This window comes from Pieris brassicae, chromosome 7 (assembly GCF_905147105.1).
Source record: "Pieris brassicae chromosome 7, ilPieBrab1.1, whole genome shotgun sequence".
NCBI lineage: Eukaryota > Metazoa > Arthropoda > Insecta > Lepidoptera > Pieridae > Pieris > Pieris brassicae.
Genome location: NC_059671.1, coordinates 13,689,881 through 13,714,899, shown reverse-complemented (window position 1 = coordinate 13,714,899; position 25,019 = coordinate 13,689,881). Strand labels below are relative to the sequence as shown.

Sequence of the window (25,019 nt, the reverse complement as noted above, 5' to 3'; positions counted from 1 at the left end):
TAACCACTGACCTATCCGGCTTAACAATCGAGATACCACATTTGTTTTTCTATAATTTCTATTTCAGATTTATATTTATGATAAAAATATATGAATTTCAACACAAAATTCTAAATTCATAGGAAATTATTAATATTGTTTCTATATTCAAATAGTAGTTCAGTCGATTCAATACGCTAAGCAACAGAAAATAACACATTTACTAAACTATTATATAGATGATATATTTATCAATCTCACTTTAGAAATAAACATTACGTAATAATCTATCTAGAAAATACGGAGGGGACAATACACGACTAAACTACGTAGTCTCTAAGCCTTAGGTTGGCGTTTTATGTGTATAACAATTATAAGTAGGAATAATTTACTCAACTGTGTGCCAAAACGTCGTGTAAGTACTGAACCCGATCTTCCTAGCCATCTGTAAAAGCGTACGGCCCGGTCTGTTAAGGATGCTTGCTGTGTCAAGTATCATTACAAACTAACACTGGGCGTGGAGAGGCGGACGCAACCGCCGTAAGGCATTTCGGGAAGCGGATTAGGCTCTGAAGTTACCGCATCCCGATTGTTGGTGGCGCCTTGGGGTTTTAGTGGGTGTGCACAATAGCGAGTCCCACATAGCCCTCCCGCTCCAAGCATTCGCGCCGCTATAGGGTATGTGCAATGCAGTCCCCAAGTAAAAAAAAGTGTTTTAAAATGTACGTGGGAAAAAAAGCCCGGCTTAGAGTGAGATTCAGACTGTTGTCTCGAATACACATTATGTTCTTAGTTCTTTGAATTGTTCTTCTCAAGGTTGCTGTGTTTATTATTTTTCTCTCTTATTATGTGTCTATAACTGAAATAATCATTAAAAGACGTAGTCATAGAACAAAATTATATGCAATAAATACACTATCCAACACGAATGTAATGTTTTCATAAGAACCATTGCAGATGCTGTTTTTATATGGATATTTAGATTATATATTAAGTGCAGGTGACAATGTTACGATACTCCCAGAAAATATAATATCAAAAGTTCGGTACACCACCGATTAGTCAAAGTATGTGATATATGATTTTCGAATTCATGACGTATGTTGTGAACAAAACTGAATTTTTATTAAAATAGTAGATGACCCGCTGTACGTCAAACATTATTTGTGTCAAAACTTCATACGAAATTTTAAAACTGACGAAAGATATCGGACCTTATACTAAAGCTATAAAACTCCAATTTCTGAAGCCATCTGACAACCAGATGACAGTTTTTCATTTCTAAAATGACAACAGAATATTACTCAGCTAGGGCAATTTTTGTTAGAATATTCAAGTGTAGTTTTTGGTATTTTTGTTTACTTATTATTAATGTTCCCCACCGTTTCAACGTTCCCTGAACTTCCAAACAAATGAAGATCATAATTAGCCTATTCGTTGCAGCCATTATCGAATTTTAGCGAGACTAACGAACAGCAATTAATTTTTATTTATTATGCAGGACATCTACAGAACGATTTGTTCTACTGCATATGAAAATCCTATTTATTCAACATGAAAATGTTAAAATTATAATTATAACGTTACGAAGACTTGTTAATACAGACGAAAACCTTGACTATAGTTGCTAATAAATTATATGTGAATCGAGTATATCTATATTGACTATTTACTGGAAAATGTAAATAAACAACTGAATAACTCAATATGTTGCTTCTTTATATTCAGATAATAATAATTTTATTTAATAAAAGCTCCTTTAATTTCCAATCATGACAAAAAAATAATATACAGCTTAGATTTTTTACATTTTATACATTAATTTATTTATGTTGTTATCCTATATCTTAGCTATATTCAGTACCGTCGATCGGAACCCCTTCGCGGGTAAAGGCTTCCTCCAGCTTGTTCCAACTGCAGAGTCAGTTCATGGCTTTTTTCTCGCTACCTATTACCGCTATTTCTTCTATTAATTTTTTTTGGGCGCCTTCTTCCCCGTGGTCCTTTCCATACGTTGTCTTTAAAGTCCACCTTTTATCTGTGTATCTTGCTATGTGCCCCGCCCATTGCCACTTCTCTTTTAGGGCATATTCTAACGAATCTATCACTTTTGTTTTTTGTCTTATTTTGTCGCTTTTAATTTTATATTAGCATAATGAGATCGTAATTCCCTAGGGATCTGAAATATCTTACTCAGATTCGTCCATTACGTTATGCCTAACCGAGGGCGTCGAAGGTCTATCGTGTTTTAATAATTTTTCAAAATCTATTTGTATTGCTTAATATATCTTATTAGCTTACTATAATAACGTGTTCATGTTGTACAGTCAATACCATAATGAAGTTTTTACTAGCTTTATACAATTAATACTTTTCACAGGGCTTAACTGGGCAGAGGTAAAAATATCAGCGGAAGTTGGACTGACAACTATTGCTAAGTGGCTTGATTTTAACCTTTTGTCTCTCAATAAAGAGAAAACTAACTATGTATGTTTCAGAATTTCTGATCGAACTCAACCACCTAATGATTTTAAAATTAAAATACATGACTGCGATATGCAAAGAGACAGTAACTGTCCGTGTCTTCCAATAGCAAAAGTTAGCTCTAGCAAATATTTGGGCATTCATATAGACGAGCGACTATCATGGTATCCCCATATAGAGTCCATGACTGGTAGATTAAGGAAACTAACATATATTTTTAAAATTTTGCGACACATTACATCGGATATAATACTTAAAAGAATTTACATAGCACTTGTTCAGTCCGTACTGACATATTGCATAAACATATGGGGAACGGCCAATAAAACAATTTTTTTGGAATTGGAACGGGGACATAGGGCTCTATTAAAGGTCATGCTGTTCCGGCCATACAGATTCCCATCGGAAGAGCTTTATCATCTCAACCAATTACTTTCCGTTAGGAAGCGGTATGTCCTGAGTCTAATTTTAAAATCACACAGAGCGCTACCATTTGATAGTAGGCTGTTCTTAAAAAGAAATAGGGATGTTGTCGTCGGTCAGACCGTTAGGACTGACTTTGCGAGACGCAATATGCAAGCAGACTACATCTATAATAAATGAAATAGGCTGTTTAACATCTACCCGCTTACCGTCTACAATTTAAAAATACGACTAAAGGACTGGCTCATGAACATACCCTACGCAGAGTTGGAGCTTCTTCTGAGGCCTAGTATGTAGTACAGACTTTATTCATTCACTCACTGACTCACCTACTCACACACTCACTTATGCACTCCAGTGTGTTGATAACAGTTAAAAATCAATAACAAAAAAGAAAAAAAAGTTAATAGAAGATGTAACTAAATTATATATAAATTAAATATTTTAAGGAATGTATAACTAAGTTTGTTATGAAAGAGCTGGAAACCCTGACACAGGTATATTTTTTACTTAAAAGGGTTCCCAAATCTTACACATTGTAATGAAATTGAACTTAAAAAGAAAAAACATATTTTATTATTATTATATCCTCTGTACCTACTTGACATCAGCGAGATTCACCGAACGGTTAAACTCAGCTACAATTTAACGACACATTTAATAGTAGACCATAAATAGTTTTTGCTCTAATTTGATTGATAGTGAACATAAAATCTTTACCAAATGATTTAAGTGGTCTTGAAAAACTCAGTGATATGCTGAAAAAGCTTAAATATACGGAATAGTCTTCAAAGGAGGTACATCGACTAGATACAGTGACAATGTTTACATGTTATGGTCTGTCTTAGTCAGATGATGATATGATAGGGTTGTGACAAAGTTCATATCGCTAGTCCTTACACAGTAGTGTCAAGTCCCTGTGTGGTGGATAACTACATAACAATTATATCCTGTGAAAACAGTAAAAAATAAGTAATTTTATTGTTACAGATATGTCTTATAAGACATTAAGTATGAGTGTGTGTAGCTGAGAATTGTTATATGCGTTGTGTCTTTGTTAGTTTTTGGAACCTCAAATTATTTATGTATTAGGTCGACTGTAGAGGAAACACATCAAGCTCTATCTGATTGATAAATAATCTATGTTTTAATGTAATACTGATATGCATTAATATATTAAATTGTTCTAAAACTTATAAACACGATAAAAAAGCGCATAGGACAATAAAGCTGGTAGAATGCTGCAGTGACCCTACAGCTGACACAGCCTTGTGGGAACTACCCAAGGGATTTTAGTTGTTACTGCCCACCCATACTCTTAATAGCAGAAATTCTGGTGTGGGGCGAGGACCTTTGCTACTTTCGGACACATCCTCATGCACAAATGTAATAACAACATTTTTTTTAATTACGGCTAGTTTTCCGCGATATGTTTCACTTTTATTTTTGTTCCCTCTATTTTAAAGTATAAAAAATTACACACGCTAATAAGAGCATAATACAGTTAATGTATTGGTGAACGATAACACTTATCAGTCAGCTGGTTTGTTAATTTATTAAACATGGCTCCCGTATCATTGTGATAAGCTTACATGGGCTTAAATAAGAACAAATGTTAATTTAACAAAAAAAATGTTGACTAGACCCATAGGGATAATGTACCAAAGATTCATTTTCTACAAACTGTACGATAATATTAGTAAATATAATTTGAATTATTGATGAGTCAAGAAGATATATAATATAAAGGTTAGTCAATCAGAGGATCTAAAATGTATTGAATTTGACCTGTGGGAGTCGAAGTCGCAAGCTAAGCCCCAAACGCAACCTTAATAGCAAATAATTTTGCCTTACCTTCCCATATAGTCAGGTGGCATTACGTCTTTTCCATCATGTTTAAGATCCCATTACGCATACCAACCCAAAATATATTTTTTTTTTATTTCGATTTTTTATAACTACGGTACTAGCCTGTAATCAGGATAGGCCGCGGTAATTCTGCCTTTGAGTTTTAGCTGAAGTTACTGAGATACTCGAAAATTTAATTTAATTCAATTTGGCTCTATATTTAAAATTAATTGTATCCTAGTTATCAATATATGGTAAAATATAATTTCGTAATAGAAATAAAATACTCAAAGATAGCTCACGTCTCGTTACACGCGCGATTAATTCCGTTAACAGAGCAATGACTTAGGTCAATAGTCTATTTTATTACCGTTATTTTCGGCAATGAAAATGAACTAAATAGTTACTGAGAATACATTTTGTGTATTCGATAAGGTTAATTTTATTGTTTTTAAAATTTTTTATTGAATGGAAATTTATAACGGGAATGCATAGAAATGTGTTTAACCTTTCAGTCATTTTTTCTGGAAGAATAGAATCTTTGAAAGAATTTAATATATCTGACAGTTGCCACTTGACCTCATTGTTGCATTATTGTACCATTGTGTGTGGCATAGAATATGTGACAAAACACAGACTGAACCATCATATTGCACCTACGCCATATTCTAAAAAAAATGTATTATTTAAAGATAATATGTATAAAAAGTAATAAAAAGTATATATGTCGCAGTAAAGTAGTTGAATCAGAGAGTTGATTGAATCTCTAGACAGTTAATTAAAAATCGATATTCAATCAAAATCAAAAAGAAAGTGATAATGAAAAATAAAAGACATTTTGGTAAAGTTAGACAAGTGTTACATACATCATATTTATAGGAATACGTTTTAATTCCAGTAGTGGCATGCAACAACGAGCCGTCATGTCTCCAGGACCATGCCGGATTGGAGGCGATCACGCAGCTCCATCGGCAGCTGGATGATGACGCCAACGGCAATGTTGACCTGAGTGAGAGTGATGATGTAAGTATACAAAAAATGTCAGTCCCACCAAATGCGTGGAATAAAGATACCCAACTTGTTACCATGGTTACAATAATTTTTAAATGGAAATTAACAGTATTGTTTGATTGCATCACTGTCACACCAATGTCAACAATCAATCTATATATTGTCAAATAATCAATAAAAAAGGGTTTAAAGGTAGTAAGAACAAGGAATAAAATTCCTAATAATCGCATGCTTAATCATAAAACGTCGCTGAAAAAAATATAATTAATAGAGATAGAGCCTTTTGGCAGTATAAGTGGTCATAGGCGGGCGGTATCATTCATCATCGTGAGCCTAACACCCGTCTACCCCTCGTTTTATATAAAAAAATATTACTTCTTAAACGTCAATTAACACAACTCCTTTTAATGCCACGTCTTTAAACATACTTGGTTCTCTATCTCTAGTTAAAACATCAAATAACACTCGGTCCTTGCTTACAAAACTTGCTAGTTAACAAATCTTAAAAAAACTTTTGTTGCTGCACCATACACGGTCCAAATGTTAGGTCAATATGTTATCGTGCATGCAAGAGTTCTACCATAAACATTTTAGTTAGTTATGCATTGTTGTTAACAACTATTTTTTTTTAATCACTCCTAAAAAATCGCATCATCATCGGTCAAATTAGGGGCTTTTTTAACAGGGTATAGGAGGCTCACCTGATGTTAGGTGTCCCCTCAGGGACACTCAATGCCAGAAGGCTCCCGATGCCTTTTAGGAATAGTAACGCTGTTTTCTTAAAGGTGTCAGTCAATCCTTCAGACACACAAACGTGCTATTTATTTGTGTCAGGGCTTAAAAATACTGAACTATTAGAAATCCTCAGTATGGAGATTCAAGTACAATATTTCAGGAGAATAAAAGAGGTTTTCTAAATATGACACGCGAACATTTGTGTACATTAAGACTTTGATAATCACGTACATAAACGAAAAAAACAATAATGATTCCTCGAATCGTAAAACTAATAATAATTCCAGGGAATTTGGATTGAAAATACTAGTGGGTTTGTTTTATAAAACCGACGCTTTCTTGAAATCGTGCCATTTTGTGAATAATGATTTATTTCCACTAGTGTTTTTATTGCTACCACCTCAGTAATACCGACTAACTACATTAGTTGAACAAAAAACGGATGAAATACAATAATTTCTATTTAAGATTTATTTTGTTATCAAAGTATCTAAGTAATCGTAAAAGGTCGGTGAATAAAATGGTAATTTTTATATTAATTAAGTAGTTTATTAAAATTGTTATCTTACAAGAGCGTAGTTATCCTTAAAGGCCGGCAACTTGCGAGCTTTCTGGCAATGTGTGTGTTGGGCCATGGGCGGCTTCCACTTAACATCAGGTGAGCCTCCTACCCGTTTGCCTGTTAGTAACAGTGGAAAACGAAAGGTATTAATTTTCATATTCCATACACATCCTTTACATTACAAGTTATTTCAGTTTCTACGTGAGGAGTTGCAGTACGACAGTGGGTATGAGAAGCGACAACGGGCGTTTCATCACAACGATGATATGCACATATCTGTCAAGGAGCTTTGGGAGGCCTGGCTACGATCTGAGGTAATTGCAATAAAGAGTTTATGTTATCCCCGACACCCTACAGACCGCATCATCAGACCTCCGTACCATAATATATGGGCGTTCCAAATGTTAGAAGAGTTGCGGAAAGGCGTGGCAGTTATGTTAATATAATTGTTGCTTGCTACTCGTCTTTTCATACACAATAAACATTGATTTTTTTTATATTATCAAGAACTGGCGAACTATGGTGACATCACAAAATGCTAACTAAAGTAATTTTGCTAGGAATCCTGCTGAGATTATCCACACAGCCACTTGTGTAAACTTGAAGTAAATCTTCAATAATTTTATCTAAGCATTACGGTCGTGTCAGCTTTCTAACAAAATCCAATATCGGTCTATTCGTCTAGGCGGTGCCAGACACAGACACGAAACTCATAACCCCTATTTGTTAGATACGCTCCCGAAGAAAATTTATAGCAAAGCGTAAACACAATTTTACAGGAAGAGACGAAAGAAGAAGAAGAGATAAAGACGAGTTGAAGAGATCAATTAGGTTTAGTTTCTACTTTTATATAAAAAGCAATAAAGATTTGCAATTAAATATACCCTTAGAGTAGTTCAAGTCTTAATTATAATACTGATTTTCTAGGTCAGAAATTGGACGGTGGAACAAACGGTAGAGTGGCTCTCGGAGTCTGTTGATTTGCCTCAGTACAAGTCACTGTTCCTGCAACACCGCGTTGTTGGTGCTACATTGCCGAGGTAAATGTGCATTAATACAAAAACACCTATAGATATAATAAAATAACGCTTTTCTTATGTTTAGTTGCGATTTTGTTATTTTTTTTACAAGAAAGTTCTTGATTGATTAGAAAACTTAGGGAGAACATTAAACGGAATGTTGCGTACGTGGGCCACGCTAGGAGGAGGTCCTTTAGCTTTTGTGGGTAAGAAAGAAGATGGGTATTGCGAATAGAGTCACTGCATATGGCACAAGGCCGCCCTTCAGCGACGGAGGCAATACAAGAAGACAGCTTGTATTGCCTCAGCACAGAAATTATGATGTAACGTGATCAGTTGCTATAGAATTTCCTACACAGAGTTTTCAGTTAGCGCAATGCATATTCCTGTATGTAGTCTGTGCGGAATATTGACACGTTTGTTTAAAACTTTCGGCTTTGAACCGAACTAAGCTCATAGTTTAATTTCTTATATGCTTTTAATTTTTCTTATTTATATAGCAGCGACCTCAAATAACACGGTTCTCTTTCCGCACAGAATAAAACAGATTATTATTGGTATTCTATAGTTTATAATCTGTGATAACTTTATTTACCAGACTGGCTGTGAACAACATGCAGTATCTAAGCAACATTTTGGGCATCAAGGACCCGATTCACAAGCAAAAGCTGGCTCTAAAGGCGATGGATGTCGTCCTCTTCGGACCACCTAAAGGTAAGCACATTTCAATAACGATTCGTTATTAATAACTAGTAATACAATCTGTCACACACATGTGTGTGTCGGTATTTTATTCCGGATATACCTCTCTCGCATCGTCTACATTCCTGACCTTCACCATGCATGCTCGTCGGTTATGGGTACTTTTAACTTGTTCCATCTCTAGTCCCTCATGGATTTGGTCCAGGACAAGGATTGAGAAAAGGCCTATCTAACCTGATTTCACCATCCATGATTGCCTTTCATATCCTACTTGTTAACCGCTTTTCGTTCGGATGAATGTTCTGGTGGTTCGATTCAAATTCAAAATCATTTATTCATTTAGGTAACACCTATGTACGTCAATAAAGAAATACATATTGAATGCTTCTAATTTTACATTTACTGACAGATCTCAAATTGAACGGAAAAGAAGAACTGGCAATAAACTCTCCGCCACTCTTTTTAATCGCTGTTTGTAAAAAGCTGTATCCATCACACCATGTTCCATATGACATCTTTTAGTAATAATACAAAAAAATACGAAGACATATGTCGGCTGTTAGCAGCTATCAGTAGTAGGCATGGTGAAATAGAAGCACGCACTTACATTCTCGTGGGAACCATAGCAAATATATAGTCGAAATAACTAACATCTCCGAATACACGAATTCAAGTCCGACCAGTCACCACAAGTGGCACCCCAACATGACCCGACCACCTAAGGCATTTCCTTTCGTATCCTTGTCATAACGTCCTCTTTTAACCCACACATCATGCTCATTGTCAGATTGTGTCGGTTATTATTGTGTTTATTATTATTCTAGTTAAAAAAAATAATTATATGTTGTATGTACAATGTGGCTTTATTGTGGAATATTTATTCACAAGTATTCCCCCTCGCACAAAGCTGCCAAGAACACACGCACACAGATTAACTGCGCCTGCTAGCAGTAGTTCTTAGCAGGGAAATGTCTTAAAATATGCGCACTTTTTTGTTATATTATGAATAACTTGGCAACAAAAAGTTATAGAATCGTTTATATGAGTCATTTTTACTATGAGGTAATATTTATTTTGATTAAATTTACATAGAGTTGGCGTGGATTTTTTAAAATAATTAGTTGTCGTTGCACAAACAATGCCGTCTCACCACCTATTACCACCAAGCACTTAGTAAAGAATTATATCATACCGAATAGGTTCACCAACATATGTCAACTTGTGGGATATTGGATTCAAAATAACGTCAATCATTTGTGTTATAAAAAATCATTTACATGTACAAAGGCAGTCTATCCTGATAATAAAAAAGCATAAAACTTCATATATATTAATATCTCAGATCCGTTTTAGCGAGGGTTGCTAATATATTTAGATTGTCTTGTCGATGTCATTTCATTATTAACAAAAAAAGACTTTAGTTTTTTATCGTGTGGCGTACCCTACGCCACATTCTTAGTTACCCTTTTTATAATGTAACGAAATAAAAAGACAATCCTTCAAGAAAACAGCGTACCATTGCTTAAAGGCCGGCATCGCACTCGCCCTCTGGCATTGAGATTGTCCATGGGCGGCTGTATCACTTAACATCAGATTAGCCTCCTGTCCTCAAACATTTTACGTTGTTCCATTCTTTTCAAATACTCTGTTACTTAAGAAGAATTATTATTTAATGACCATTCTCTTGATTGGCATAAAAAAATAAGGGCATTTTTTTACATTTCAGTCCGTTCCCAACCGAGACAAGTAATTTTTAGAAAATCAGTGAATACTATACTTACTTTTCAAAATTAAATAAAGTCAAGCAAGTTTAGTTTAGCAAAATAGCCTATCTACGATATTTAAGGTACTTTCCCTTTATGTCCCATAGCTTTGGGACGTCCTACATGATGTGGTAAACTTTCATAAATAAATAAATTCGACACGAGTGCTTTACAGCAGTGAACGAAAGACCTGTTATCACATTAAAATACAGAAATAATAGTCACCCTACAGTTATGTAACACCAAATTATTAACTCCATTCATTCGCGCCATACCGCGCTGTGATGGCCTATTCAGTGCGGTTTCTTTTGACCTTGTGTCGTGTTAATACGTGAATGTTAAATGTTTGGTAACAATTGGAGATCATATCTCGCGGAGGTTTTTTTTGTGTTTCATATAGAAGGTATCAGATATTTTTCACCTTTAAACATTCATTCATGTCTATAGGAAATTTGATTTTGCGTGTAGAACACTGTTTGAATTCATGAATCGCCTTATTTGTAATTCGTTATAATAAGGTTTAGGTTTTTGTTTAAATGCGATATTTTTATGTATTAATAAGTTTTTTATTGCATGTGTTCGAACAGAAGGTTTTTGCGAGGCCATAGATGCACGCTTTAAAGCACATACAATGCCGGTTTAATCTTTTTTGATGAAATGTATGTCTGATCAAGTGGATTCGAGGATGGTTTAGATTTACAATTCAATGTTTTTTTAGGCGTGTGTATAGGCTATCGCGTCCGCTAGTATATTAAAAACATAATTTTTGTCTCCTACCTTACTACCTATGTATTTGTAAGCGAGGTCGCGTTATTTTTGATTTAAGATTATTAAACCAAAAACTAAGATTTCAAAAAGGAGTACTATAAGATTGCTTAGAACTTCTAATATAACGTATATTTTATTTTATTGTTTATTTTAATACAGTTACAATTAAAATAATTTAACTAAAGAAGGGCCTTATCGCTTTTGGGCGATTCATTCCTGACAACCACTGTAAGGAAAAAAAAAATAGCTTAGGTTTTTATTAGATGTTTAATGGGTGACCTAATAGATATACCAGGCTGGCAATTAAAACCTCCAGCCTCTGGAGAACATTCTCATTATTTTCGCTGTCGCTTCAATAACAGTTAACACACGTAACCTATAATCATTAAGGATCTTGGGATGTCATTGCCCAGGCTCCAGGCAAGGTCTGTATCAGACAATTTTAATTGATATTATAATCTTTTCTTAATGGTAGTCACAAAAAGGAATTTGACTGTGTGATGCGATATCTCGTTCAGCCATCGGTAACCATATTAGCTGCACCGTTTGTTTCAGCCTGTTGACATCCAATGTTGAACATAAGCTCTTTCCTAAATTTCCAGTATGACCTGTTCCTCTCCACCCCTAGCAGGTCATCGGTCCACCTAGTGGGACGCCGTACAACGCTTCGCCGACTGGGCTTCGGCCCCATCGGCCATTTGTTTTTCATGTCCCACGCCCATTGCAAATTAAACATATTATACGCACTTTTTGCTATGTCGGTAACTTCAGTCCTATTAGCATAAAAGGCTAGATTAGATTTTGTTTAATATAATCGCAATAGCCAAAAAGGTGATCCTTGGAAATAAGATTTTTTTAAACTTCAAACATTATCACTAGATGGCGCTACGTACACCATTTTTCCAAATAATAAATATAGCTACAATATGAATTGTAGATATTGTTGTGATTTTCTTGGAGACACACACATACACTTGTTATGACAATATGAATATGCACAATGATCTATGTATCATCCTTTATTAATAACCAGCCTTGAGGTTGTTATAAAAATACTATACCACTTAAACGAATCTTTATAAATACATAGAAATATATGCGTGTTATTTTACAAAATTATTACTATTTCATCAGTTAGTAACGAATGTGTTGTTGGAAAATAGTTTAAAATTTTAAAATCAATGATAGACATGCATGCATGAAAGCTACATTTACTGTGCACTGTCTCTATATCAATCATCATAAATACGTTCATAAAACTTGTAAATAACAAAAAAGTATTCGACGGCATTCGAACATTATTGTAGAGTTGGTATAATGTTATTAATAACTCTCAAAAAATTGGATGCGTTCCTTTGAACGATCTTATGACTCGATTCGGTTGGACTGGTTATTAAAATTACGTGCTTATGTATTTGTCTCTCTCTCGTCATTAAAAACATTAGAAAATTGACAAAAAAAATTGACTAAAATAAAAACATTGTGTGTGTACTTGTACACGCGTTAGAAGTTATACTTCTTTGGCGTAACAAGATATAAATCTTTATAAAATATTTATATTTTGCCACTATTCTACTTACTACATGAAAGTTGTATTATAACGCGTTATCTAGTTAAATAAGTTTATTTAAATATCACAAAAATATTTCTACATTATTAAAAAAAAATATTTTTTATTTTAAAATGTTTAGGCTAAATTTAGGGTGTCGGTTTTTTGTGACGGTGTGTGCGCGCATAGCAAAAAATTACTCTCATATTTTCCCGAACAAAAGAGGTATAAATTCTATATCACAGTCAAACTTGCGAATATAAAATGTTCATCCCGCTGATACGGTCACCTCTTTATTTAATCGACAAGATATCAATAATATTCGAATGTCAGTAAAGAAGAAGGATTGACACTCTCATATATATTGGTTGTCAATTACTTTTGCATACGTACAGAAATTTATCTTGTGTAAATTAGGAAAAGATATCAAGCTACTTAAACATGCAACAAATTAAGGAACATTGCACTGTTGAGTAATTATAATTCGATGATAGTAGAATTTAATATTTATTTTGTATTCATTCTACTTTTACAAAATCATAAATTGCTTTGGCGCTACGAAGTTCGCCGGTTCAGCTATTGCTAGTAGTAGTTAGTATACGTTGCCTTCCTATTATGTCACAGCCTAGTTAACTTCTTATAACTTGAGAAAACATCCATGAAACGGAACACCTAACATGTTCTTTGTACTGAATCACCACGCTGTACGTATTTTACGTTCAGGCATTGTCAACTTCGGACCCTGCCAAGTTGACATTGCCTGCCCCCAAATTTAGGTGGGTTCACGATGTCTTGGAGGTTTTAGGAGGAACATTTATGTAGGGAAATTTATAAAAGAAATTTGTTTTATTAATTCTTGAATAACGCACGATTCTAAATAATTTACAATCAAAGCCAAACCAAAACACCAAAGACTAAAACCATTCTATCATCAAAATTTCATACTACTTGAATATATTTTTTATGCATATTTAACCTCTTTATCGGAGAGAACAAAAACTTTAGTGGGATATTTAGGGGTATTCGAACTTGCTTCGAGGTGGAACAGTCAGTAGGAGTTAGCATCATTGCGTTTAGGTTCGTTACGTCTATCATTCCTTTACTATAAGGATTAGGGGTGTGAGATTTAGTATGTCTGTTTTAATTAAAAAATAATCAGAACTAGGTAAGGCGATAGACGCGAGTTCAGATTGATATCATGAAGGCTTCGTCGATATCTTGGTTTTTCTTGGCCAGTATTAAAAAAAAAATGTAATGTCAGCGAAAAACGGTAAATTTTTATAGCAATAACGACTTATTGGAAGAATTATCGTGAGAAATATAATATCTTCGTGACTAATTAAAACTAATAAAGCCAGCTCAATCGCTGATGTAATGAATACAGTTTTTCTGGATTTTTTATACGATATTTTATACCCATTATAGACATGAACAACGGGTTTATTTGTTTGTGCATTATGGGTTAAATAAAGTTTGGATGAAAATAGGATTTCCTAGTCTTGGCCTCAGATATCGGTTTCATGACATGAGCCGCGATGAATGCCTTTTAGGCTTGCCGTAAGCTCGTTTGTATCGTATGCCATAAAAACGGTTATAATACAAAAATACAATTCAAAGCGATAATCGCTTTATAATCGCCTATCAGTTTTCCTGTTCCGACCAACTACAATAGATTTCACGAGCAATTTGGTCGTTAAATAACTTGAGAATTCAAATAATAAACTAAAAATTTGCTTATAAAAAACAAAATTTAGGGAACTAATTTTCGAACTTTTATTTAAATATACGATAAGTTGTTATGATCAGTTGAAAAAATAATGGGCTGTTATTTTTTTATTGCTGGTTTATAAATTTATGCGACAGTAAATCTGTAATAAAAAACAATTGGCCAGTTATTTCGTGTTATAATGTTAAGGTTAGGTTAGGTTAGGATGGCCCACTCGTAACTGCCCATTTAGCTATTTCACTGCTCAGTATTTATTATGTGATCCATTGCATAATTTTTTACGACTAATTTTTGTTTACTTTTACTGCTAAGTTTTAACTGCCGAACTTGTTACTAAATACGCATTTTGTCAGTTTCAATTTAACAAAACGATAGACAACTACCGCGTTAAATCGGTGCATACATAATAAGTAAAGAAAAATAATAAAAACGATAATTGAATTTTCCAATAAATCATACTGATCCTAGCTGTAAAATATATGATGTCTTTTTAGCTCTGCTAATAATAAATAAATATTTATAGATGCCTTCAGAAGTTTGTGATTCATTTCTGTAGTATCTCTTTGGTCTGTTTTAATAATTTCTTATTAAGTTCTTCTTCTTAACTTTGCTTTCGATGCGCTGAGATGGAGCAGCATATGGTCGCGATTCTCTAACATTGGTGTCCCGCCAAAGATAATCCACCTAGTAAAGGCCAACTATAGGAACTATTCTTGTAGAGTGACTCACGATGGCCTCGTCTCAGACGATGTTCAAGTGCACGCGGGCGTCCGACAAGGCTGTTTACTGTCGCCAATACTTTTCCTGGTTGTTCTCGATTATGCATCGCACACATCAGATCAAGCGCCACGGAATAGAGTGGGGATTAACCAACAACTCCGACATGCGATCCAAGTTGGACAACCAGGATCGCATACACTCCGAAGGGAACCCAATCATATTCCCAAGTAGGCGCTTGATCGGAACCCATGAGGAAAGTAAAAGCGTGGCCGTCCCAGGCACACCTAGCGTCGTACAGTTGCATATGAGGCAAAGAGAACCGGAAACACTTGAAGTACTAAACGCTGACTGCGCTTATTTGTATGAGATATCTTAGTCGTGCGAGTAACCAGAGGCTCTGTATGGTTTAACATACAAGTATTTATTATAAGGGTGTAATATATTGTAAAAAGTGTTTCGTTTTATAAGTATCATGCATCTTTTTCTTGTTAAACACTCTTAACTTCATAAACCAAATTATTTTTAATACACGGCAAACTCCCTTACTTTTCTGTTGTGTAACCCCCTGTTCTTTCAGAAGGTAGTCGATGGAAGGACTGGTTACTCGCGTCTTTACTTCTCGGTGCAGTGGTCGGAAGCTGGACGGCCTTGCGTGCTGGACGCGCAAGTCGTGTCCAAGTTCAAAGGATGTTGAGGGATATGGAACAGCTTCGGAAGGCTGAAATGGCGCTGGATGATATGCAAAAGGAACTGGAGAAAGCTCGTTTGGAGCAGGTAAATATATTAAGACGCTTGTAAAAATATTAATGATAATGTATGTGATTGTATAAAATTTCGGGTTAAATGAACGTTTCATTATTTTAATCAAGGTTTATTATAATATATAATCTTTGATATATGAGGAGTGAGGGTCTTCAACCCCGAGGTCATAGGTTCAAAGACGGGCTGAGCATCAAAGGACTTTCTACCTATATACGCGTACGGTGAAGGAAAATATCTTGAGGAAAATGATATGCAATAGACCCATATAAAGCTGATCACTTACTTTTCTATTAGAAAGATATATGATTACCAAAAGGATACTGCACGGGCCTTAAAGGTTGTACCACCACTGGTTTGGTTTATAGTTTCTGTAACATTTCTTTTGACTTCGTACGCAGGATCTCTGTCCTTTATTTACACATTCTACTTTAGTAAATATTATTTTCATTCCACAGGAAAGTGTAACAACAGAGAAGAAGAATTTAGAGAAGAAACTAAAAGAAGCAGGCGACACACCTTTATTGAATTCCACTTGGTCTGATCTCGAAGTTTCGCAACTGAAAGCTGAAATTGAAGTGAGTTATTACCCTTTCTTTAAGCTTTTTGGACACTTTGGTCATTATTGGATAATCAAAGCTTAAGTTTGGATATGAATAAAATATCCAAACGTAAGATCCCTAGTGATAAGGTAATTTGATTGTGGCGATACATGGAGAAAATTTAAATCTACAAGATTCAAGACGTCAAGATTTTTGACAAACGCGAGTCATACTTAACTCTAAATATTCGATTCTGAAACGAGACCGCGTTCAAAGTCAAAAATCATTTATTCATATATGTAACACAATGTAGATGAACGTCAAAAAAATATGCACAATATAAAAAAAATTACATGCTTCTAATTTTACATTACTGCCAGTTCTCAAATCAAGGGCGTAGAACTGGCATTCAACTGATACTGGTTTGTAAGGAGCTGGAACCATTACACCATGTTCCACATGACATCTTAAGTAATAAATAATAATAAAATAAATTTAAAACAAAGATTTGTCTCAGATTGTCAAAGATCCTCTATCAGCAGGAGGCATGGTGAAATAGAAGCACTCACTTACATTCTCGTGGAAACATCACGCAAATACATAGTCGAAATAACTAACATCACCGCATACACGAATTTAAGTACGACCAGTTACCACAAGTTATGTCTTAATATAAGGCAGTTATAGTGGGCTCAGCTCCGAATTTTATTCAATCTGTTTTTATCATTGACATAAATACTGGGTTTGTGTGGCTTTGCAGATGCTCAGAGGAGAACTCCGAAGGGCGGAGGGCGAGTTGGAAGACAGGTGCTGGGCGCCTCCCGCGGGGCTGCAGCAGTGGCTACAGCTCACCCACGAAGTCGAGAACCGGGCCTACCTTAGGAAGAAGCAGCAGGCGGATATGCAACTGCAGCAGGCCAGGGATGCGGTGAGTATATTAGGGCTGATGGTGGCGTGGCAAATAAAACATAATTTTGATTATAACAATAAGTAACTTGAACTAGATCTAAGTTTTATAATTTAGCTGGAATTTGTAATGAAAAATTAAATTTTGCTTATATCAAAAAGTACGTGCGTAAGTTTTGTAATTATATATAGCATGTGGGACCTATAAAAAAAATAAAGCGTTTTTTGTGGAATGCCCCACTTTACCCTTTCTAAAATATCTATGCAACATGTGATATACGTAATTTTAATATAAAAAAATTGTTCACTTAAGAAACTTATATGATAGGTTTTAGGAAGAAATTACTAGGAAATCGTTGACGGATCAGTAAGTAAATTTTCAAAACATAACGAAAAACTGAAATTCCAAATAATTTCAATAAGTTTTCAATAGTCTCCCTTAACAACTAATTTTCTCTCCAATTTCCTCTGTTAGGAAAGTTATTGTCATTTTTCAAAAGTAACATATACTCGTTATTATTATTCTATAAATTTAAATAGATATCTCTATTCACTCCACCATAGTCAATAAAGTGCTTGGTCCAAGGTACCTCCGATATTTTTAAATCAAACCGCTTTACTACAAGACACCTTTACACTACGACATAGACAAAAATTGTTTTTATTGAGAGCAGTGTTGGCCTAGTAGTGGCTTCAGCGTGCTACTCTCATCCCTTAGGTCGTTGGTTCAATCCCCGGCTGTGCGCCAATGGATGTTCTTTCTATGTGTGCATTTAACATTAGCTCGAACGGTGGGGATAGGTTGTAGCGCCATTGATTTATTTTATTTTTATTTGATTTTTAGAGTCTGAAGACGATTCAACGATTATCTATGTATCGTGTAGGATTTAATAATTATTTTTTACCACAGTGTGAGAAGTTACGCAAGAAACGCTCCAGTTTGGTCGGGGCGTTCGTTTCAACCCACGGGAAATCGATAGACGATGTTGATCGCTCCATAGTCGAAGCTCGGACTGCGCTCAATGAGGTCACACAGGAGTTACAGGTTTCTCATTCATACTAATATATGTCTGTTCATCGTAACGAATCAATCGAATTCGCGTACACAATTGAAGAATTTCTATATGTTTTTTATTTGTATTATTTTTGTAATTTTTACCAAAATCTTTGTATTTTTCTTATTGTTATAAGATTGCTAATTACATGTCCATATCGCAACGGACTTCTTTTTTTAATGTTAAAAAATATTGCATTGCTAAACAGTCAAAACGGGTAGGTATACATTTATCATAAAATATTAATGAAAGGATATGAAGAAAGAAAGGTTTAAAGAACTTTATTTCTCATTACAAAAAATATGTATTTTTTATTTACATGAGAAACTTAATATATACGAACGAGATACACATTGCCATCAGCCGTCCTAGTTGAAGTCTGGTAGGCTCATTCTGATATGTAATGCCCTTTTGAATTGGTTAAACGCGCTAATATTACGAATTTTAAACCGTAATTGGTTAAATTATTGCCCACCCTCATACTTTATAGACTTCTTCAAATAATTTGTACGCGGCTTCGCTCACTAAACTCGCTCGACGAGTATTGCGTGTAGTTGTGTTTGATTTTTTTAATGATAAGATACTATGGAGAAAGTTATTTAATTTTTTTTTTAATTAAGAGACAGGTGCTATAAGCATATAGTTGTTTAATCGTCATAATTTTGTATTCTTGGTAGATTATATTAGTCGGTGTTAAAAAATTGTACATACATAGTGCTTCTATTAATTTATTATAATTTACCCCATATTTTAATTACATATATGATTGATATAATAGTAACTGAGTAGTTTAAAAACTTAAGTGTAAAGTACCTCGGTTAAAGATACCATTTTTGTATGAAACATACATAGATCAAAAAAAATCCATGATTTATAGGAAAGAATGCATCGTTGGAAGCAAATTGAACGATTGTGTGGCTTCAACATTATCAACAACAACGGGCTCCAGTACTTAGAAAGCGCATTGTACCGCACTGCCAATGGACGACAACCTAACAGAGGTATTTTTTATTTCCATATAAACATAATGGTAACCATGGTAACAAATAGTCCAAACTATAATTGGAGCCCCAATTTCAAATTCATGTTTTTTGACAGACGAGATTTAAAATAAATGAATTTTCATGAATTTAGTATTAATATCTTTTATACTTTGTTTGAACATAGTATTCACTAGTATTTAGAATCTAGTTTACAATACGCTTGCTTTACACTAATTTACAAATTATTACAATAAACTCCTGGCAGTAAATATTTTTTTTACAAAATTACTTAATCATACATGCCTTAATAATCCCTGGGGCTGTAGTCTCGATCCCCGGCCAAAATAAATGTGCGTTCTTTCTATGTGCGCATTTAACATTTGTTTAAACGGTGAAGGAAAACATTGTGTGGAAACTATTTTGCTATTTACGGCGTGTATCAGGCACAGAAGGCTCATCACCTACTTTTCTATTTGATTGACAAATGATCATAAAACAGATACAGAAATCTGAGGCCCAAACCTAAAAAAAAATGGTTGTGGTGCCACTGATTTTCGTTGTATTTGTTTTTATATGTATGAATGTTATTAGAATTGGTAATAATATCAATAATATAATATATAATTAATAATACATTGAGGTGTAAGCAAGTGAACTAAATTTGGTGGCGGCTGTATGAACCATACTATATTTCAGTCATATGTATATTATATGAAACACTTTGAAGCTGCGTAACAACTGGAATTAATTGTTTAAAACATGAGCTTATAACTAAAATAACATTATTGAAGAGTTCGTAAATCTAAGTGACACTTATGTTATTGGACATTATCGGATGCGAGAATGTCAAAATACAACTTTATGAGTGTGGTAAAACCTAAATAGCTCATATTGGCTTCAAGTTTGCGATGATTATTTACATTGTGTTTGCGTTTTTGAATTATTAACTAAAATATATATATGTTAGTTAAGTTACATAATGTTAGATGACATGACCCTTGGAGTGGTTATAGTTTTTGATAAATTTCTTTTATCGCTGACACTATGTTGTATGTATTTTCAGGTCGCGTTAATAGTTCCCAAGACGACTTAAGTGCAGCCGATGACACTTCGTTATGCGGCTCAGGTAAGGCTGATGAGGTTTTGTAAGGATTTGATTAAACACCTAGAACACGAGTTCGGAACTATAAGGCCCGTATTCTAACTCGTATGTCATCTCATCCTGAGCCATCTAAATCTCGAACATATAATGTTTGCGTTCGGGTCTGAATGCGGGTCTTAAAAATCTGCGTTTTACTAGTATGAAAAATAGCGCCCCAGGTGGGTACATGTACATGTTTTTTCATGCCAATCTTTGATACCGATGCGATATTAGAGCAGCTTTATATGTATATAAATTACCCAACGGGACAAAAATGTAATTTTTTTAAAATTTTTGAAGGTATATATTTTGGAAGTATCCGCAAATTAAGGTTTTGAAAAATTAGTTGGGAAATTTTAAATATATGTAATAATTGTCGAAAAATTTTTTTTTTTATATTTACAAATTTGTCACAAGGTAGCTTTTTTACTTTTATAACGTCTGCTAAACATAGAATGTAGGATTTTTTTGTTAGTCTATTAGTACCAATACTAAATCATAGATGACGCAAGCTGTCTGCTGAAACGCGGTAACTGCTGTCGTTATAGTGTAAAAGCTCTAAAATATTATTAAGTTGTAATAGTGAGATTTCTGGGCTCCCTTCACCAAACAGCCCGTGCTGAACTTTAAAAAAATAATTTAATTACAATAATAATTTTTAGTATATAAATTATGTTAATAAATTTATATTAGTTTTTGAATTCCTTTTTAACCATACAATTAGTGTTCTTAAAACACGAATTTCAACTATGTATGTTCGTACTTACCTTTAGTTCCAAATACCTCCACGGAACGCTGCTCAAGTTTCACATACTAAAATTCGGTTTTATTTCCTGCAACGGATGCTTAGTAGGTGAGGCCCTTAAGGCCAATAGAATGTTTTCACAATACTCCCTTCCGATGCCATTATGCAGGAAGTGTACTTAATATTATTAATAGTCGAGTATGGTGTAAGCCGAAAACGCTCTTACAAATAATCACTTTATGATAAGAGGCTCAAATTCCTGCGTAAGAATTGAAAAGACAGTATCTTTTGAAACTTAATTTGAAAATATTTAGGTTTACAGAAGAACATTTTAAATTATATTTTTTATATGATAAAGGATAATAATAATACGTTTTTAGTAATCACCATAATATGCTCAATGTTTGCATATGACTATGTAATTTTTTAATACACACAAGTTCCTCACTACACTTACAACTAGCTCAGAAGAAGCCTTAAAAAGGTATTTAAAAGAAAAAACTGTGCTCGTAATTCTTTAATTTTGGCTTAATACTCGTCGGAAAATATAACGTACGTAACGTAAAGTGGTCAAATAGAGCCTTCAACTATATAAATGTGTTACTTAGTTATTGTTAATAGTTACCGATTCGAGTCATAGAACAGGCCTTAATGCTTTTATTTATTTTAGATTTTTTAATGTTCTTAAATTATGATAGTCATACAGATGATTTTGTGTATTTTATGAATAAATATTTTTTTATAAATGTATCACAATCGAAGGGAAGCTTTCAGGGTGATTTATTAAAGGCATGTATGATTAAGATCTTTGGGTGTTGGTTTTTTTATTTGCATGAACTCTTGTTGCATAGTCCGTTCTTGCTTGCTTCATTCGCTATCACCTCACTTGTGTGGAAGATCAAACATCACTGTCGTAGTGTGGAATGTCACTGTCAACTGTCAAATTATACAGAACATATGTAAATGTATTCACTTTCTATAGAGTCGTTAAAGGCGTACGTCGTTTGACATAGTACTGTAGCTTTGTATGTTTCATGTCCGCGCATGCCGCAAAACAGTTTATATTTTAGTCTTTGATTTACGTATTACACAGAGTAAAGATCAAATAATTTTCTTTTTTGTAAAGATAAATAAAGGCTTTAACTGATATAAATGCGAATATATTATAACTCTACTAATGCTATATATAAAGCACTCATCAGCGAGAGGCGTGTGATGAATTTGTGTTTACATCTGTTGTATTTTGTTTATGTTTTATCTGTCGAAAAATCATATAAAATCATATCCAGGTCGTTTATGAATCGTGACTGTCCTTGTGCTTAGTTCTTAGCTAATTTAATATTTATAACAGAGATCTAACTTCGAGAAAAAAATTAATGGCAATAAATATGATCCGATGGTATCAGAGGTTTCTGCGCCTATAAGTCAGCTAACGCTTTATGTACGGATTAATTGAAATAATACGTCGTAATAACCTCGGTTAATTGATGCTTTAAAAGTCTGAAGACTAGATTCGGAGTTAGCGCGTATTATGACTGCCGTATATCAAACCTATATCATAACGTACTGAAGTCATACTTAGCGCTTTGTCTGAAGTTACCCTAAACCAGCCATATCTCAGATCCCATCACCCACACCCAAATTGCTTGTTTCTTGTCCTCAATATAAAAATTTCGACTCGCACGTTTGAAAGCTTTTGACGATTGTGATTTGTTTTATTTGCCAATTACCCTTATTCCCTTAGTTGCTTTGACAGCGTTGAATGAAGGTAAGATTTTTTGCATTTTGTTTATGAAACGACAATACGACCGAGGTTATTATGAAATATGATTAATTGGCTCGCTTTGTTACGTTTGTTAATATGTATTTTTATTACACGTTCCATCGCCTATAGTCAACGTAGCTGTAATATTTGATTCAAGATATTTAAAATACAAAAAAAAACCAATTACCAGTTTATTTTGTTACCAACCACTGTAATTTCTCTGTCGGGTAATCCACCCGTCAATCAGTTATGAATTGAGATATATTATGCGTATAAAGTTTTAAATAAATTGGAAATTTTGAATTTCTATCTCAAAATTGCTAACTGTAACGCTGTAAGGTAATTATTGCCGTTTCTGTTTTCTATTCTTTCTGCTTTTCTCTAGGTTCTTTCATACATGCTTTTAGTAAATTATATTAAAATTAGTAAACTTTTGTTTATACTTATTGTTAAATTGTAATACTAGGACTCGTTGTAACAGTCGTCAATAGTATAGAAATGCATGTTTTAAAAAATTAAAATTGTAATAATATTTAGATGAACGCCTATTTCAAAACGGAATCAAAACTAACTCGTTACAAAGGATATTTATGAAGTATTTAATTTATTTAATATATTTAGTGTCAGAAACCTTCGGATGGAAAGAGGATTCGTCTGGAAGCGAAGCCGACACACCTCATTATCCTCTCGATTTGAGGCTCGCCGAAGCCAGGTAACATATCTTTAATGAATTGATAAGTGATATTTATAAGGCTTATTATCGAGCAGTATTGGCCTAGTGGCTTCAACGTGCGACTCTCATTCCTGAGGTCGTAGATTCGAACTATGTGTGCATTTAACATTCACTCGTAAGGTGAAGGAAAACATCAAGGCGCTTGCCTTTAAGCCAAAAAGTTGACGGCGGTCTGGCATAGGAGGCTGTTCACGTACTTGCCTATTAGATTGACAAATGATCATGAAATATATACATAACTCTAAGGGCTAGACCTATAAAAACGTAGTGCAATTCTTATTGAATTGGAAGGCCAAAATAATAATGACGTAATTCTAATAAATATTAATTTAAAAACTGCTCTAAGCAAACATATAATGAAGAGATGATAATGAGAAAATAATGTTCAGATGGTCCAAGGTCAATCCCACGACACTATTATATTTTCCTAACAGGCGCCCTATTTCTATAAATGTTAAATTATACTGAATATTTTAAACGTTTTGTTAATTCTTTTAGGATTATGTATGTGGGATTAAATAATAGCATTGTCATAAAATGCGGAATTATTAAAGAACTCATTAAGCAACGGTATCATAAACTACTTAATATTAAAATTTAACAATATTAGCTCATTTACTGGTCCTAGTGAATCTTAGAATATTGCGAGAGACAAAACTTGCTCGTGTCAGAACAAAGAAAGAGAAATGAAGGTGTACTGTATTTGACTTGAATAATCCTAACGTCATTTTTATTCACAGACTGCAACTAGAAGAACGTTTAGCGCAAGAGGCTCGTGAAGGCCGCATTGAAGAAAGACGAGAAGATAGGAGATTAGCAGATGAGAAGAGGAATTCGTATAATGATGTCAGAAAGAGCCCGGATGAGAGACGAAGAGATCCAGTTCAGTTTGTGTTGGGTGGTGACAAGTGAGTTGTGATTTCTTGACTAATAAGATTCTGTGTAACATAATAAATATTTTAATATTTTTCGAATAAACAACTCATTGTATTTTTTATTTGTTAGAATATTGTCTCATTTCAAATCGTATAATTGAGTTTTGTATCACACGAATCAAGATGTGGTTTCAAAATATTAATATTTTAGCTTGATTTAAATATA

The 25,019-nt window shown here is 34.0% G+C and overlaps 1 protein-coding gene across 3 annotated transcripts in view; it reads left to right on the top strand.

The window, feature by feature from the left end:
- Positions 1–25,019, top strand: part of LOC123711572 (stromal interaction molecule homolog) — a 36,756-nt gene that overhangs the window by 9,256 nt on the left and 2,481 nt on the right. The window contains exons 2-13 of one of the 3 annotated variants that reach the window (XM_045664168.1): positions 5,636–5,757; positions 7,237–7,356; positions 7,970–8,082; positions 8,660–8,775; positions 15,867–16,063; positions 16,507–16,626; positions 17,351–17,518; positions 18,407–18,541; positions 19,429–19,552; positions 20,598–20,660; positions 23,807–23,897; positions 24,659–24,826. In XM_045664168.1, coding sequence (XP_045520124.1) covers positions 5,636–5,757; positions 7,237–7,356; positions 7,970–8,082; positions 8,660–8,775; positions 15,867–16,063; positions 16,507–16,626; positions 17,351–17,518; positions 18,407–18,541; positions 19,429–19,552; positions 20,598–20,660; positions 23,807–23,897; positions 24,659–24,826 — 1,537 coding nt within the window. Of the gene's footprint in view, positions 1–5,632; positions 5,758–7,236; positions 7,357–7,969; positions 8,083–8,659; positions 8,776–15,866; positions 16,064–16,506; positions 16,627–17,350; positions 17,519–18,406; positions 18,542–19,428; positions 19,553–20,597; positions 20,661–23,806; positions 23,898–24,658; positions 24,827–25,019 lie in introns of all 3 variants that reach the window. The other 2 variants (XM_045664166.1, XM_045664165.1) reach the window with 2 other exon arrangements.